Source organism: Manihot esculenta, chromosome 2 (assembly GCF_001659605.2).
Source record: "Manihot esculenta cultivar AM560-2 chromosome 2, M.esculenta_v8, whole genome shotgun sequence".
In the NCBI taxonomy this organism is placed as follows: Eukaryota; Viridiplantae; Streptophyta; class Magnoliopsida; order Malpighiales; family Euphorbiaceae; genus Manihot; species Manihot esculenta.
Window position 1 is genome coordinate 6,944,699 of NC_035162.2, and position 14,249 is coordinate 6,958,947.

The 14,249-nt window shown below is 35.5% G+C and overlaps 2 protein-coding genes across 3 annotated transcripts; one reads left to right on the forward strand and one right to left on the reverse strand.

Moving 5' to 3' along the window:
* Window positions 1–148: 148 nt before the first annotated feature.
* On the forward strand, window positions 149–2,473 carry LOC110608386 (GDSL esterase/lipase At4g10955). Its single transcript, XM_021747607.2, has 2 exons — window positions 149–289; window positions 1,307–2,473. Exons 1-2 carry the CDS (start codon window positions 195–197, stop codon window positions 2,283–2,285), a joined length of 1,074 nt encoding a protein of 357 aa, XP_021603299.1. The 5' UTR covers window positions 149–194; the 3' UTR covers window positions 2,286–2,473.
* Window positions 2,474–3,369: 896 nt separating this feature from the next.
* LOC110608257 (protein VACUOLELESS1) lies at window positions 3,370–13,482 on the reverse strand. 2 transcript variants are annotated; one of them, XM_021747479.2, is made up of 15 exons: window positions 12,593–13,482; window positions 11,839–12,129; window positions 11,443–11,582; window positions 10,420–10,525; window positions 10,236–10,328; window positions 8,638–8,727; window positions 8,400–8,513; window positions 8,161–8,268; window positions 7,458–7,531; window positions 6,646–6,700; window positions 5,818–5,999; window positions 4,564–4,693; window positions 4,339–4,441; window positions 3,746–3,843; window positions 3,370–3,656 (listed from the first exon to the last, which is right to left on the reverse strand). In XM_021747479.2, the coding sequence occupies exons 1-15, from the start codon at window positions 13,379–13,381 to the stop codon at window positions 3,492–3,494; spliced, it is 2,538 nt and encodes an 845-aa protein (XP_021603171.1). In that variant the 5' UTR covers window positions 13,382–13,482; the 3' UTR covers window positions 3,370–3,491. The 2 variants fall into 2 exon arrangements, with proteins under 2 accessions (XP_021603171.1, XP_021603166.1); XM_021747474.2 differs by having other exon boundaries at window positions 10,420–10,538; window positions 11,447–11,582; window positions 12,593–13,481.
* Between the last annotated feature and the right edge of the window lie 767 nt (window positions 13,483–14,249).

A 14,249-nucleotide genomic window follows, 5' to 3' on the forward strand; every position in this document is an offset into this window, starting at 1 on the left:
AAATGCGACAACTTGTAAATAGGTCCGTTGTCTTAGAAGCCACTTTATTCTTAATAAAGAAGAAAGAATCAAAGTGTTAAAAAGCCACTCCCTTTTCTCGATGATAAGCTTAGCAAATGCAAAGAAATCAAATGGTAAGAAGAAGGGAGGAAGAGAAGATTTCAAGACTGGAAAATCAAGGAGCATAGGTGGCTATGGCAGAAGAGGAAGCACACCCATATGCTTTTCACGTTTCTGGGCCTCGAAATGTGGCTTCTCTCAATTGGAGAGACCTTATCAATTCCAATTGGTTAGCATACGCTTTCCCATCTTATCTTTGTTTCAAATTTCCCAATTATTTGATCCATTAGCTACTCAGAAATAAACGATTTCAAGTAGGAACAAAAAAAGCCAGTTTTTGGGTTTCGAGATATGTATAGGAACAGACGATCTATTTAAAATCAGTATATGGGTTTATTTGGGGTTCGAAATCAGAACACTATAAAAGAAGCTTTGGGTCCTAGATAAGGAAGCCGGTACGTTGAATTCAATAGATCTGGCTGATCAGGGCTTGCACATTCTAACTAAGATCTGGGTGCTTTTTATTTTGTTTGATTTAACGTTTGAATTTCTTCAAACAATGATATAAACAAGATAAGTGAAACGTCAGCATTTAACATGTCCTCTTTTTCCAATTTTTGTCTAAGCTTGCACTAGTCTCGAGTTCCATTCTAAATTATGCTGTGTTTCCTTTGCTCTTTTTCAGTTCATTATATAGGCACATTTAGAATTTTCCTTCTGCGATTAAATAACGCAATCATCAGTGTTATTACTAGAATTATCTTTCTAAATGTTATGAAGTCAATAATCGCATGTGATAGATCACGCCTTGCCATCGATCTGGATTGAAATTTGTCTGGGGTTTCATCTTTTACATTAATATTCTACAGTTAATGAACTATGGATGAACATTCTGATTTCTGAAGTTTATATAATCTTTCATAGTTTTCTTTTACTAACACCCATGATCATATGTTTCAAAAGATCTTGTAACTTGATTTTGTTCTCCGTGACCTTGAGTCTTGTTTTGGTGCCACTGGATTTTTAGGTGCCAGTCAGCCAGCGGAATTAGAAAAGAGCAAAACCTCTAGCAGTCTAGCTAGTTCCGCTAATTTTGAATTAGGATGAAATGTTAGATCTTTTTGGTATTTTTCAATGAGAATATTCTTTCACTCCTACAAAGATTTGCTTACATTGATGTGAAAATGTATCCGTACCCATGCATATCTATGCAGATGACAAGTCTGTGAATTATTCCTACATACAGGAAGAATGAGAACTACAAGAGAACTGTAATTGCCTGCTTTGTTCAAGCAGTCTACTTGCTTGAGCTTGACAGACAAGAGAACAGAACACAAGAGAATGCCCTTGCTCCAATGTGGTGGCTGCGCTTCAAGTACAAACTGACCCAAAAGTTAATTGATGAAAGAGATGGATCAATATTTGGTGCAGTGTTAGAATGGGACAGATCTGCAGCATTTGCAGATATGATACTCATCAGACCTAGTGGAGCACCCAAGGCTGTTTTAGCACTCCGAGGAACACTACTCAAAAGCTCGACAATCCGAAGGGATATAGAGGATGACCTTCGTTTCCTTGCTTGTGAAAGCTTGAAGGGTTCTGTTAGATTCAAAGTAGCACTGGAAGCATTAAAATCAGTTGCTGAAAGCCATGGAAGGTGCAATGTCTGCATTGCAGGCCATTCCTTGGGTGCTGGCTTTGCTCTCCAAGTGGGAAAATCATTAGCTAAAGAAGGCATATATGTGGAAGCCCATTTGTTCAATCCTCCCTCAATTTCTATAGCCATAAGCTTGAGGAATATTGGGGAAAAAGCCGAATTTGCTTGGAAGAAATTTAAAGTAATGCTTCCTTCAAATAGTGAATCTCAGGCCACCGACGATTTGGGGGACAAAACTTCTGTAGCATTGGAAAAATGGGTACCGCATCTATACGTGAATGATAGCGATTACATTTCTTGCTGTTACACTGACCCTGATGGATCTAAAGATAAAAATGCTAATATGGAGAATATAGGTCATACAAATATTACAAATGGACAGGTTGCAGCCAAGTTGTTTGTCATGTCTAAAGGAAAACAAAAGTTTCTGGAGGCTCATGGCTTAGAACAATGGTGGTCTGATGATATGCAACTTCAGATGGCTCTCCATGACAGCAAGCTTATAAGCAGGCAGCTGAAATCCTTGTACAACCTCCCAGCTTCTCAACCAACGCAAGTGCCGGAATGACACTAGCTGGTGGTGGTTCATTGTTTTTGCTAAATAACTCATTTCAATACTGAAATATTCGTACTACCGTTATGGTGTTTGGATTTTGTATCTGCTACCGATTTGGAGAGGGTAATTCATATCTTATTGCCTGTAAGATTGGGGAGAAGCCTTGTTCTTCTACTCAATAAATGTTCCCTTGCCTCGTCTATGTTTCTCGATTATTCTTTATTCTTCATCCTTAATGCTTTTCTTGAAAAAACAATAATAATAATAATAAATAATATTATGGAATGTCTTCTAAATGATCAAGTCTAATAGTATAATGGGATCCACCAACTTGGGACGAAGCGGATTATCAACACCAGATTTCAGACATTCAAAGCGGATTCGCAGCTCCAAGTCCCTGGAAGAAGAAGACTGCAGGTCATTAAGTTTCAAAGTTATAGTTCAAAATTCCATTCGCAACTTCTACGGCCGAGTAATTATGAGCATTTTGATCTTACCTAAATTACAGTTGGATGGGGTAGCAAATATGGGAATTCACCCCATGCAGCTTCAAAAGGCGACAAAAATAATAATGGCAGGCACCACTGATGTGCATTTGCATTTCATTTCAAGTAATATATTTTTGCATCTCTTATTGTAATATAATATTTATTCAGACTCAACGGAATGTACAACTTTGGTATAACAATCTTGATATCTTACGAGACGGACTACACTCTTTCACACTTAAATGAGCTCTCCTCTTGCTGACTCTCAGAAAGCTTCACAGCCAAATGAATTGAACAAGCAAAACGAGACACCGCAATATGGGGATGATTCATCTCGAATTCTTAATTCCCTTCCATCTAATTCTTAAAATAAAAATGATCGCAGTTTCATTGTTTAGTATTATCAATAGGTGCTAACGTCTACGATTATTAATTATATTTTCTAAAAAAATAATAATTGAGCATAATTCACCCTTTAAAAACTGTAATCAAGTATTGGGGGTAGAAAAACTAAGTATAAACACCAAGATTCACGACTTGAGGAATGGGAGCGTTTCATCAAACATGAAAGCATCAGAAAGCAGAGATTCAGATTGAAGCTAAAGGTATGACTGCACAAACCAAGCACCCGCAGGGAAGCTCATCTTGGAAATTAACCTAATAATAAGCTCATCATATATTATGCACACATAAAAGAAAGTACCAATATGAAGAAAAGATGCATATTAGACTATGAAACGCCTTGGAAGGACAACCGATCTCGGAGAGTATCAAAAATTGATGATGCTGCCGTGTTCTGTGCAAAACTCAATTTCAATCGCCCAAGCAGTTCCCCGTCTTTTGCTTGAGAAGCAGCATCCGCTGCTTCCTTAGCCATGCCAATCCGTGCAAAAGCCTGAGAAAATTGAGATGTTTCAAATAAAGCAGTACAGAGTATAGACTAAAAATAAATAAATAAATAAATATGAAAGAGAAGATTATTACCTCAGCTCTTTCTCTAGGATCTGCAAGTTTTGGAATATATTTCAGAGCTTCACTTTTTTCATCAGCATCAATGCATGCCTCCACAAATGGTCTATAACCTATTTGATGCCAAAAATAAATCATAAATACATCATTACAAAATAGGAAATATATATTTGATACATGCTAATGTTATGAATGCAAGCAGAGTAATTGGGTTGCTGAACAGAGTAGACATCAAATTTCTTCAATGCAACTCTAACTTTAGATGTAATCATCATGCGCAAATTTGCTAAGAGGCGGTGAACCACAACACTTGATGCTCGCTCTAACGAGTAAACTTGCCTGAAATGGCGGAGTAGGCTCCCTAAGCATGGCTGCCTTGTTGATTTTTCAGGTGAAGTGGTCCACTGGAGTCTTAGCAATTTTGGCTATGATGACTAAATTTGCAGGCGACGTTGAATTTTAGTGATTGAGGTTTTAAGTTATTCAGGCTGTTTATTCAATATAAAAATACTAAATAAAAAGGCAGCAGATATCAATTGACACAGTGATGTACTAGCCGTATTTGCTTCTCTACAGTATCCTTGGGAAGATTATATGATAGATTTTACCAATTGGTGGCCTCTTCTCCTTAGAAAACTTTTCCAGGGCATCCCAATCTCTAATTGTTGCCAAAGCGAAAACTTTAAGCCAATACCATCGCTTCTCAGAAACCTGAAGGAGTTTATATCAAGAAAATGAAGATGAGATTGCAACTGAAATGAATAGAATAAATATGAATGGACCAATTTCTTTGTTCATCTCCTGTTAAGGCAATGTAAAAGAGCTTCGCAGACCTTAAACTCTGTTTTCACTTTCATTGCAGCTCGATGATTTCCTAATACAATGCATGTCCTAATAGTGTCACTGATACTTGAATCAACAAAAATAGCCTGCTTTGTAGAGACTTCTAACTCGTGTTGAATTCTGCAAAAGTTGCAAGTAATCAGCAATGCAATTATAAAAGAAAAAAGCTGAAAAGAAATAGCAAGCAAATTCATGAACAAAGGGCAATATATATATATATATATATATATTAATGAATGAAGGTAATGAGGTGAAATATAGATGAAGTCAGAACAAATGAAAGCAGTATACTCTAGCTGTCTAGCAATACAGTTTCCACTGACATGGTGATCTGAAAGTTTATGAGATCCATTTATCTTGAAATCACCATCACCATATAAAAATTCATAGTAACAGTGGAAAACATTTAGTGTAGAGGGAACAAAACCATTATGCATGCATAAGAATAACACGTTCTGCTTATTACCTCCCATAATTAAGTGCACTGAAAAATAAATATGCAATTGGTAAGGAAGAAACATAACCTTAGCTTAACGCATTTGTATTTTAGTAGCTTTGGAATCCTTTTCATTTTTACCATTTAAGAACTTGTGATTTTCAAACATCATCCCTTTCTTACCACATTTAGATAATACCATTGGAATATCACTCATATAGCTCCATCATTGGCATAAATAATACTTAAGTTCGAGTATTATACATGTGGCACCATCAAATAGTATCTCACTAATGTCACATGTTAAAGTCCTCTTTTGTTCTGAAATTAAAGTTGTTAGGCAAAGAAAAAAAGGAAAGTTATTTTTTTGGGATCAAATGAAAATATTGATAATAGAACATTTTGTTTTACATTATGACTCACAGTGCGACATATAGGTACCATATACACATCATTTTGGAATCAGCCAAACAGCATTTAAGTGAAAACATAACAAACAAAAGATGAGGTATTAAAATGATATATATATACTTTTGAAATAAAAATAAAAAAACCACAATCCTGAAGTGAAAAAGTGCCAACAATGGGAGGTTTTTAACTTCTTCCCTTTTTTATTACTTTTTCCTACTTTCTGATAAGAATAGATAATCAATACTTCACATTTCACATTCACCTACCTGATGTATAAAAATGCACAAATTTTTGCAACACTAAGTTCATTTAACTTTACAGAATAGAAAGAGTCTAAAAGAAATAATTGGTTTATCACAACAACTGGTGAAATCCAAAAATTGTTGGCATCTCCTACCTTAACAATTTTGCGTGCTCCTCAGCAGCTTTTGACTCAAATATATGTTCCTTAGTCTCTGAGAAAAGGCTTTGGGCCTTCTCAATAAGCTTTATGCGCGGACCATGAAGAGGAGATCCTTTACTTGCCATTGGATTTTTTCCAAGTTCCCATGATTCTTTCCACAAAAGAAAAGCTACGTCCTAGAAAACCATAATAATTGCACATTAGGACAAAATGTCACAGAAACAGAGCAATGAACTGAAAATTCATAAGATATTCAATCATTCTGCAAAGTAACTGAATTAATTTGGTAATAATATGTAAAATTAAGCATTAACGACAAAAATACATGCCATTTGCGTTAGCTACTTTTAGCTTAGAATTAGCAACAATCTCCCCTTCTCCCCCACAAGATAAATGTCGCAAATTCTGCAAATGCTCAGAACCTATCCAGTGTCCAGCGCACATGCCAAACTGTAGGACCATTTTACACTAGAAACTGAGGTATATTAAGGTTTCATATTCCATCAACAATCCCTTGACTTTTTTTGTTTGAAAGAACAATCCCTGGACTTAGATCCTAAAAAATGGGAATGTTGTGAATACTTCCACATTTCAGTATCAAATATGACAAAGTGCATTAAAACAAATTACCATGCTAAAATAAATTATATATTTTAATTATTCCCTTGCTTGAGCATCTTATATGGGGAATATCTAACCACCACCAGAAATCCCTTTATCACATAAAGCAACATTTGAAACCAACCTGTTAATCCTTACTTTCTTACAAGATATCAAAAATAAAAACATATTATTAGCTATCATTGAACAATTTACACTTACTTGAAGCTGCCCAGTTGATAGGAAGAAGTCCTTCAAGAATTCATGTTTGTAACTCCTGAGACAAAATCACACCAAAGGGTAAGATGCATTTAAATAAATATCTGAAAAATTATGTATATACATTAAAAAAATAAGAAGAAGAAGAAGAAGAGGGGGGAGATACTAGATAGCAAAGCTTCCATGATGAACATAGGTTTTAATAGAAAAGAAAAGTATGCATCAGGGAAAACTCCCTAAATTCCTGTAGGTTTTGATACACTATATCAACCCCTCTTTTATTCATCAGCAAGACAAAAGGTTCTAAATCAAGGTCATAGTTTTGACTGTTTCAGGATGCCAGAATCAAAATTGTAACTGTTACAGATCATGCCATTCCAATACCCAATATTTCTCAAAAAGCAGTAAAAACTATAGTTTAACAAATTTTTTACTGAATATACATTTGACTGTTCTCAACCATAGTTATTAAAGCACAAGGTGCATCATGACCCAAATTCTACAGCTCTAAAATCTCTTCTTCGTGAAAAAATAAAAACCATCCTCCCTCCATAATTCACATCTACCTATCAACTTCACTCCCAAAATAATATTTATTCGGTCAAAACATCCATTACCAGCTTCCTTTGCCTTTGCCTCACTTGCACCTGCACTAAAGCTAGAAGAATCCCAAATGCCTCAAATGCACTAGAAACAATTGATTGCTACATTTTTTTCATTCATTTTCCAGTTAGAGTACTTAGCACAAAGGAGAAGGAAAAAAATAACTTAGGAAAACAAGAAGGAAAAATAAACTACTTCAGTGTTGCACTTACCGTGCATAGGTTACAAACAAATCGCGTGCAATGGGTCTGGCTTGTATTGTTCCAAAGAACTCCAAGGCAGGCCTCTGCATCATGTATAAGCATATGTTAGAAAAAAAAAGTTATTAATCAATAAGAACATTTTACCCACACAATGCAGGCATCAAGAAGCTCGAAGGAAAAAAGAATGCCTGAAATACATTTAGAATTATGCTCCAGGCATAATAATAGAATATGAGATGTTATAGAACACTTTACAGTCTTTTGATAGTTTTATTTCTGTCTCTCCAAATAAAAGTTATCTTGCTTTATAGTATTTTAAGTTGAGGTATTTCAGTAATTTCCAGCTTTAGAGAAACAACAGGCTGGATGCCCTTTAGGAGTATTTATTTTTATTTTTGAGTCTTGATATGAGTGATTATTGGTTAAGGAAAATATTTTTCCTTTTAGTTCTCTTTGGAGTTAAATCATTGAAGCTATTTGCTGTTCATGGATACTGTTCACTGCACCTTAGCTACACTGCAAACAGTCCCTACAATATGTTTTTCCTTACATTTTGCCATGTAGGTACTCTTGGTTACGACCTAAAATTAGAAAAATTGTTTAACAAAGCCTAAAAAACGTCTTTGAAGCTGTTCCACATCATGATGCCCCAAGTATTACCTTGATCAACAAGAAAGACAAAAACCTTACTGTGATAATTTGAAAGCAATACCTTTAGCCATATGTGAAATAGGACAAGGTAAACAAGGTCAGCATCACCACTTTCAGTTGCCTTTGTCAAGGCTGTATCTTCTTCTCCAATGCTTAACAAGAGAGGAATCTGAAGTGGAATCATAATCAATCAATCAACCAATCAACTATGTTATGCATGCATTGAACTTTTCTGAAAATGTTGTAACTTTCACTTCAAAATGGTAGAAATAACAAATTTGCTATATAATATAAATAAACCTGTTTGGAGGAGCGCGATTCATATTCAACAAGCATAGCAGCCAGCTTCCGCCAGCCACTCTTATCAGCATGGGCAGCAACTGCTGCATAAGATATGCCCTTGCATATTTTCAGCTGCAACTCAAATGGAATTGCATCAGACATTGCATGATATGGAGAAAAAGGTAAAACACACTAACATTATTGAACAAGCCAAGGGTTTTCATGTTTCCAAACAACTATCAGAGTAAGTGCAAACCTTATCAAGCAAGATTTCAAGGAGAGCTGCATCAGGAATGGCTAATGAAGCTGTTATCTTTGAACAAGCCCAATGCATTATCACCACCTCCTATACAAAGTAATGAGGAAAACAAGAGGATAAAACAATTTAGGAATAGTTATTTTAATCTTCAATCCCATAACACATAAGCTATCAAAATAAAATTAAAAAATAAAAATAAAAACACATGGGGATATGTGCACAAACAATAAACATAAAGAACCTCATATTGTGAATTGACACTATATCCTACAACAGTGCCCATTATTCATAATCTCACCATCCCCCTTTGATAACATTAAATGAGAATTTAGGCTTACGAGCTTCTAAGATATCATAAGCTGAATATAAAAGGCCCATTAGACATTTTACATTATCTTTGATGTTACTAACAAGAGAACCTAGGACACAATTGTATTTTATGTTACAACACATTTACTAGACACTAAACAACACCAGTTTCAAAATCACCACCCTTGCGCAACCATCATGTGCTGACTACTACTTTTTACCTCCAGAAGCTCTTTCACCTCTTCATCATCCTCTTTTTCCAAATATATTTATAGTTGACTACTTCCACAACATAAATTAATTCCATCTACCACTCACACCAATTTATCAATTATCATGCTGGGTCATCTATGATATATGCTAATTTCCACTTGAATAACTTGGGGTAAGAATACCATGTCAAGACATGCATTTAGGCAGACACTTTTGTGCACAACATTCCCATACTGCCATAATATGCATCATATCCTTTATATTTCAACAATTCCAGCAACAACAATCAGTGTTTGAAGCCTTTTCCCTAATTCAAGCTAAGTTCCAAAATTATAATGTATTGAGATTTTAATGACTCCTGTTTCTTCATCTGGTGCAGACTTGCAGTGGTTGACACCACTTCTTCTTCAAATTCACTGTAGTTTATATTGGTAAAGGGAAGCTAACAGTTAAGTGGGAGCTTAATCCTGCTAGTTATACGCGGTAACTAATGTATATCTCGCAAGTTCCGGGTTTTAAGACTTCAATCCAACTTGTGCTTAACAATCACCATCAAATTTCTATTTGTCTAATGAAATATCTACAACCACTTGATTACTATAATTAATTTCACAAATCCGCAAGATACATGTTTGAAGATCAAATTACTAGTGGCTTCTTCAATAATAATGCAACCTATTTGACTCTCCTTTTTCTCCCCTTCTTGACTTCAACATTTGATTAATTTGCTCTAAGCATTGAAAGTGGGTTAACATGTCTAAGTGAAAAGGCCAAAGTGAAGAGTTCTGCACTAACATTTTAATAACAAATATTAGGTACAAGTTTGAAGAAATTAATAACAATTCAAAAAGTGTGCAAGTGTGTGTGCGTGCGTATGTGTGATGTGGTTGCTTTAAGAGAAATCAAAAGTTGGATCCAATCATGGGTACAGTTTAAGGCTGAGATCTGATCAATATACAGATCAAGTTAGGCCATTTGATAAACTATTGAAATTCTTAAAATTAATAATAATTGGCCAAGGAGAATAACACCTATGATGCTAAAAACAATAATGATGGTCGATCAAAACTTACTTGATTCATCCCAAGGTACTCTGATAGTCGTAGTGCAAGAAGGTGTTGGTTAGCATTAATCAAACGACCAATCAGAACAGGTGCTGTAAGTGACTGAAGAAAAGAATTTACTCAGCATAGGTCCAGGAAATACATACAAGATGAACTTCGAAATTGGCAAAATAAGTCAGGAAACATTTGAGACCTTATACTGCTGAATACTTAGAGGGATACCAATCACAGGATCACGCACAGCATTTAAGACCCGCAAAGTTTTGCACATCTCTTGAATACAGTCACGTTGGAAATTGCTGCCAAAGCCAACTGGATATCAATAGCAAGAACAGAAATCAGAATAGAAGAAAAGGCAAGCTCTTTTAAGGCCATAGATGGAATATTGTTATCCACTAAAAACAACAGAGATCAGAGTCTACGGACATTTTACAGACTAGGAGTAGGGATGCAAATTATCTATATGATTACATCTAGTGATATCAAAGGCAAAACAGTAAATGGGAATTTCCAGTATATTAATCTCAAGTAGCAACATCAGTAGCAGCGTATGGAAAGTTTTCTAGCGAATGCCGTAACTGGCAGACTCCTAAACAAGCTTAAATGGTAAAGTAGCAAAGAGCTTACCAGCCAAAAAATTCATTTTAGCACCTTAAAAATAATTTTTAGTAGCAAAATTGAAAGACGAAATGAATGACAAAGCCTGAAATCCTTGATCTTTGCAAGTACACAAAAGACAAATGAAAAGTATATGTAGCAAGAAAATGAAACAAATTCTGCACAAAGTACATCACGTATGTAAAAATTGCCATCAAAACCAAGATCAAATCCTCCTCAAAGTCCCAACTCCTCTTGGCACTTGGATTGTCCAGCCAAAAATTGAATCCATAAAACCACTGTGGTGCTCAAGTATCAAATAAGCATGCCAAGATTCACTACTGGTCAAATTACTTGGACCATATCTTTTCTAGGCAATTATATAGCTTAATCTACTGATCTAAAACTGCAAAAATGTATTTCTTGAAACACAAATGCAACAAATCTCTATTCCAAATTCCATTCCATTATATTTTGATTTTAATAGCATGTAGAGAAGCAACAATTGAATTTCACATCGAACAAAAGGCATCTTATCATGTAATAACCTCAAAACGATTCCATATATGGTAACTGACAACTTCTGAAGGTGTCAACTGCATAAACAAACCAAAGTCACCTACAAAAGGCTTGGCCATAGCTTGCAGCTCTTAGTAGTGTCCTTTGACGGGAAACATCAAATTCATGACCTGCAGCATCAACACATGCTTCAACAGCCTCTTGCAAGTACGTACGAATCAATCTCAAATTTTCATCTGCCTGGTAGACAAAGGAGATTCATGAAAAATTACACTAACTCATATTCACATGCCAGCCTAAACACACTTTAGTCTTAAGCAAATCAAAAGTCCTGCAAACAGTAGTTAATAAATTGACAGCACATGTTGGTAATTATTTGAGAACTTGATATAAGAACACATTTTAAGGGAGTATAATTAATTTTTTGCAGTTCAAATAGCAGAAATTAAAACAAGATGATATAAATCATCTCAGTTGCACATCAATAGTAGCATACCTTAGCACTTCGCCTGTCAAAATGATCTAATGCATCAACTAGTAATGATGCAGGTGATGTGCTGCCTATCTTAAAGATAGATTCGGTGGAATCAGGTACCCGTTGTAGAAACTCCATAGTTGTATTAGATAAAACCCTCACCCCATCACACTCAGGGATAAGAATCAAAGGTTCATCATAAATGTATGATATGCTATATTCAGAAGGTCCCACCACCCAAAGCATATCATCTAGGTAAAGCAGCACACTATCCAATCCACACCAAGCCATCTGCTCCGGAGGAAGGGCTGACTGCATACATTTAAAGGATTACTCATCAAGATGTAAGGAAAATAAAAAAGGACAAACAGAAAACGCTTGAAAACTGAAGTTCAAATCTCAGGCCACATGAATGTCCCATGATTTTGAGAGTTTATTAGACCTTATAAGCATGCATGATAAGATAACTCTCATATATTGTCGATAGCATTTAACATGGTCTCAAGCTCTTTATGATAATTCGTAACTAAGGAACCCATTATTGTATTCACATCAACTTAAACCCAGAACTTGTTGCTTTCACAAATAGCAAATGGAATGCGCCGACTTGGGTTTGAACATACAATATTTAGTAAGAAAATTGAATTTAAGTAGATTATAAATACCAATTTATCCTCCTGAAATCCTAAGTCACGAAGCATTCACCAGTCCAATTCCACATCACATGATGCACAATAAGTTAAGCCCAACACTAAAACACAAATTGTATATTTACCTCACATTGATACTCAAAGATGGTTTCAAACTGTATATTTGACATAACAAGATACCCATCATGTGTAAAACGAGCCAAAATCCTCCCATTATGTGAAACTGCAAGTTTCTGCACTGGCCCCCGCAAATCATCGCTTTCCACCTGCCTCGCATCATCGTCATCAACAGTCACAATCCCATCTCCCACTCCCAGCAGCACCACAACGTTCCCCGACACTGTGTACTGCGGTTCAATCACCGCCATGCAATGCGGTAGCTCCTCCTCCATCCCAATTACGGGATCCGCCAGCCTATACGGTTTTATATCCTTAAAATCCGACACGCAAAACAACTTCCCGGCCTCCGTCAAACACACCACACCGTTCCCCCAAAACACGCAGTCCACCACATTCTGCTCAAAGCATTCTTTCCCCATAGAATAATTGGGCTCGAGACACTCACCATTAATATTATAACGATAAATCGTACCATCTTGGACTATGCAAATTAGTGTTTGATCATCGGACCATGAAATTCCGATTAGTCGGCCGCCAGGGTGCTTCCAGACGGTTTCGGAGATGAGGACACCAGCGGAGTTGAATATGCGGAGTTTACGGAGCGCAGATTCGGAGTAGAGCTGGACGATCTTGGAGTCGTCGCGGATGATGGCGATCGGGCCACCGAATGGGGCGCAGGCCACCTTGTTGCGGCTCAAGTCCACATGTTTCCACCGCATTTGGTATATCTCCAGTTTCCGATAGAAACGGTTGCTGAGAAGCTGCCACTCCGCCGCAACGGAGACGTTCGCCATTGTAGCTACAGAGAGAGACGAATTTACCTGATCAACCAAAAGTTCTATCTACGATTCAGAATTGGGAAAGTGTTATTTCACTACAGGAAATAAAAAATAAAAATCATCAAGTAGTTTGTTATTTGGAAAGAAAGCACGGTTTTTTCAGAAAAATATTTTGCAGTAATTTTTTTTTTTTTAACCATAGAAACGTGCACGAATTGCTTTAATAAGATAACATGTATATCTTAATAAATCTTAGAAATTTTAAATTTTATTTCATTAATTTTTAATTTTTATTTAAAAAAATTATAATATAAATTAAATATAAATTAAAATATGATAATTTTTATATTATTTTTATAAGATTATATGTGTTAGATATCATAAAAATATAATTATTAATGTAAAATTATAATTTTACAATATGATCATTATTTAATCAACGTTATCAAAAATAGCCTAAACAATTTTATTTGAAGCCATCCAAATGGCGAAGCTGAGTTGGAAAAGCATAGATAGAGGAAATGAGAAGCCGCTACAATTTCCTCAATAATTCAGTTTTCTTAAACCATCGAGGGCCCAACAACATTCCTTTGTGGTTCATCCATTGCCTCCGACCACGTTTCCAAAATTAGCTTAATTTCTTTAAAATAGTTTGATTTTCTACTAATTATAAAAATATTTTAAAATAAATTAATTTTTGTTAGCCTTTCAAATATTAAAAATAGACGAAAATATTTTCGTAAAACCAAAGGAGCTGAAGTGTTATAACTATCTGAAATGGAACCACTCACAGTCTATGGCTTAATCAACGGAGATTTTCTTTCTGAACACAACTTTTAAATTTATTTACCATTCTCTCCCAATTTGTTTGATAGAATTACCA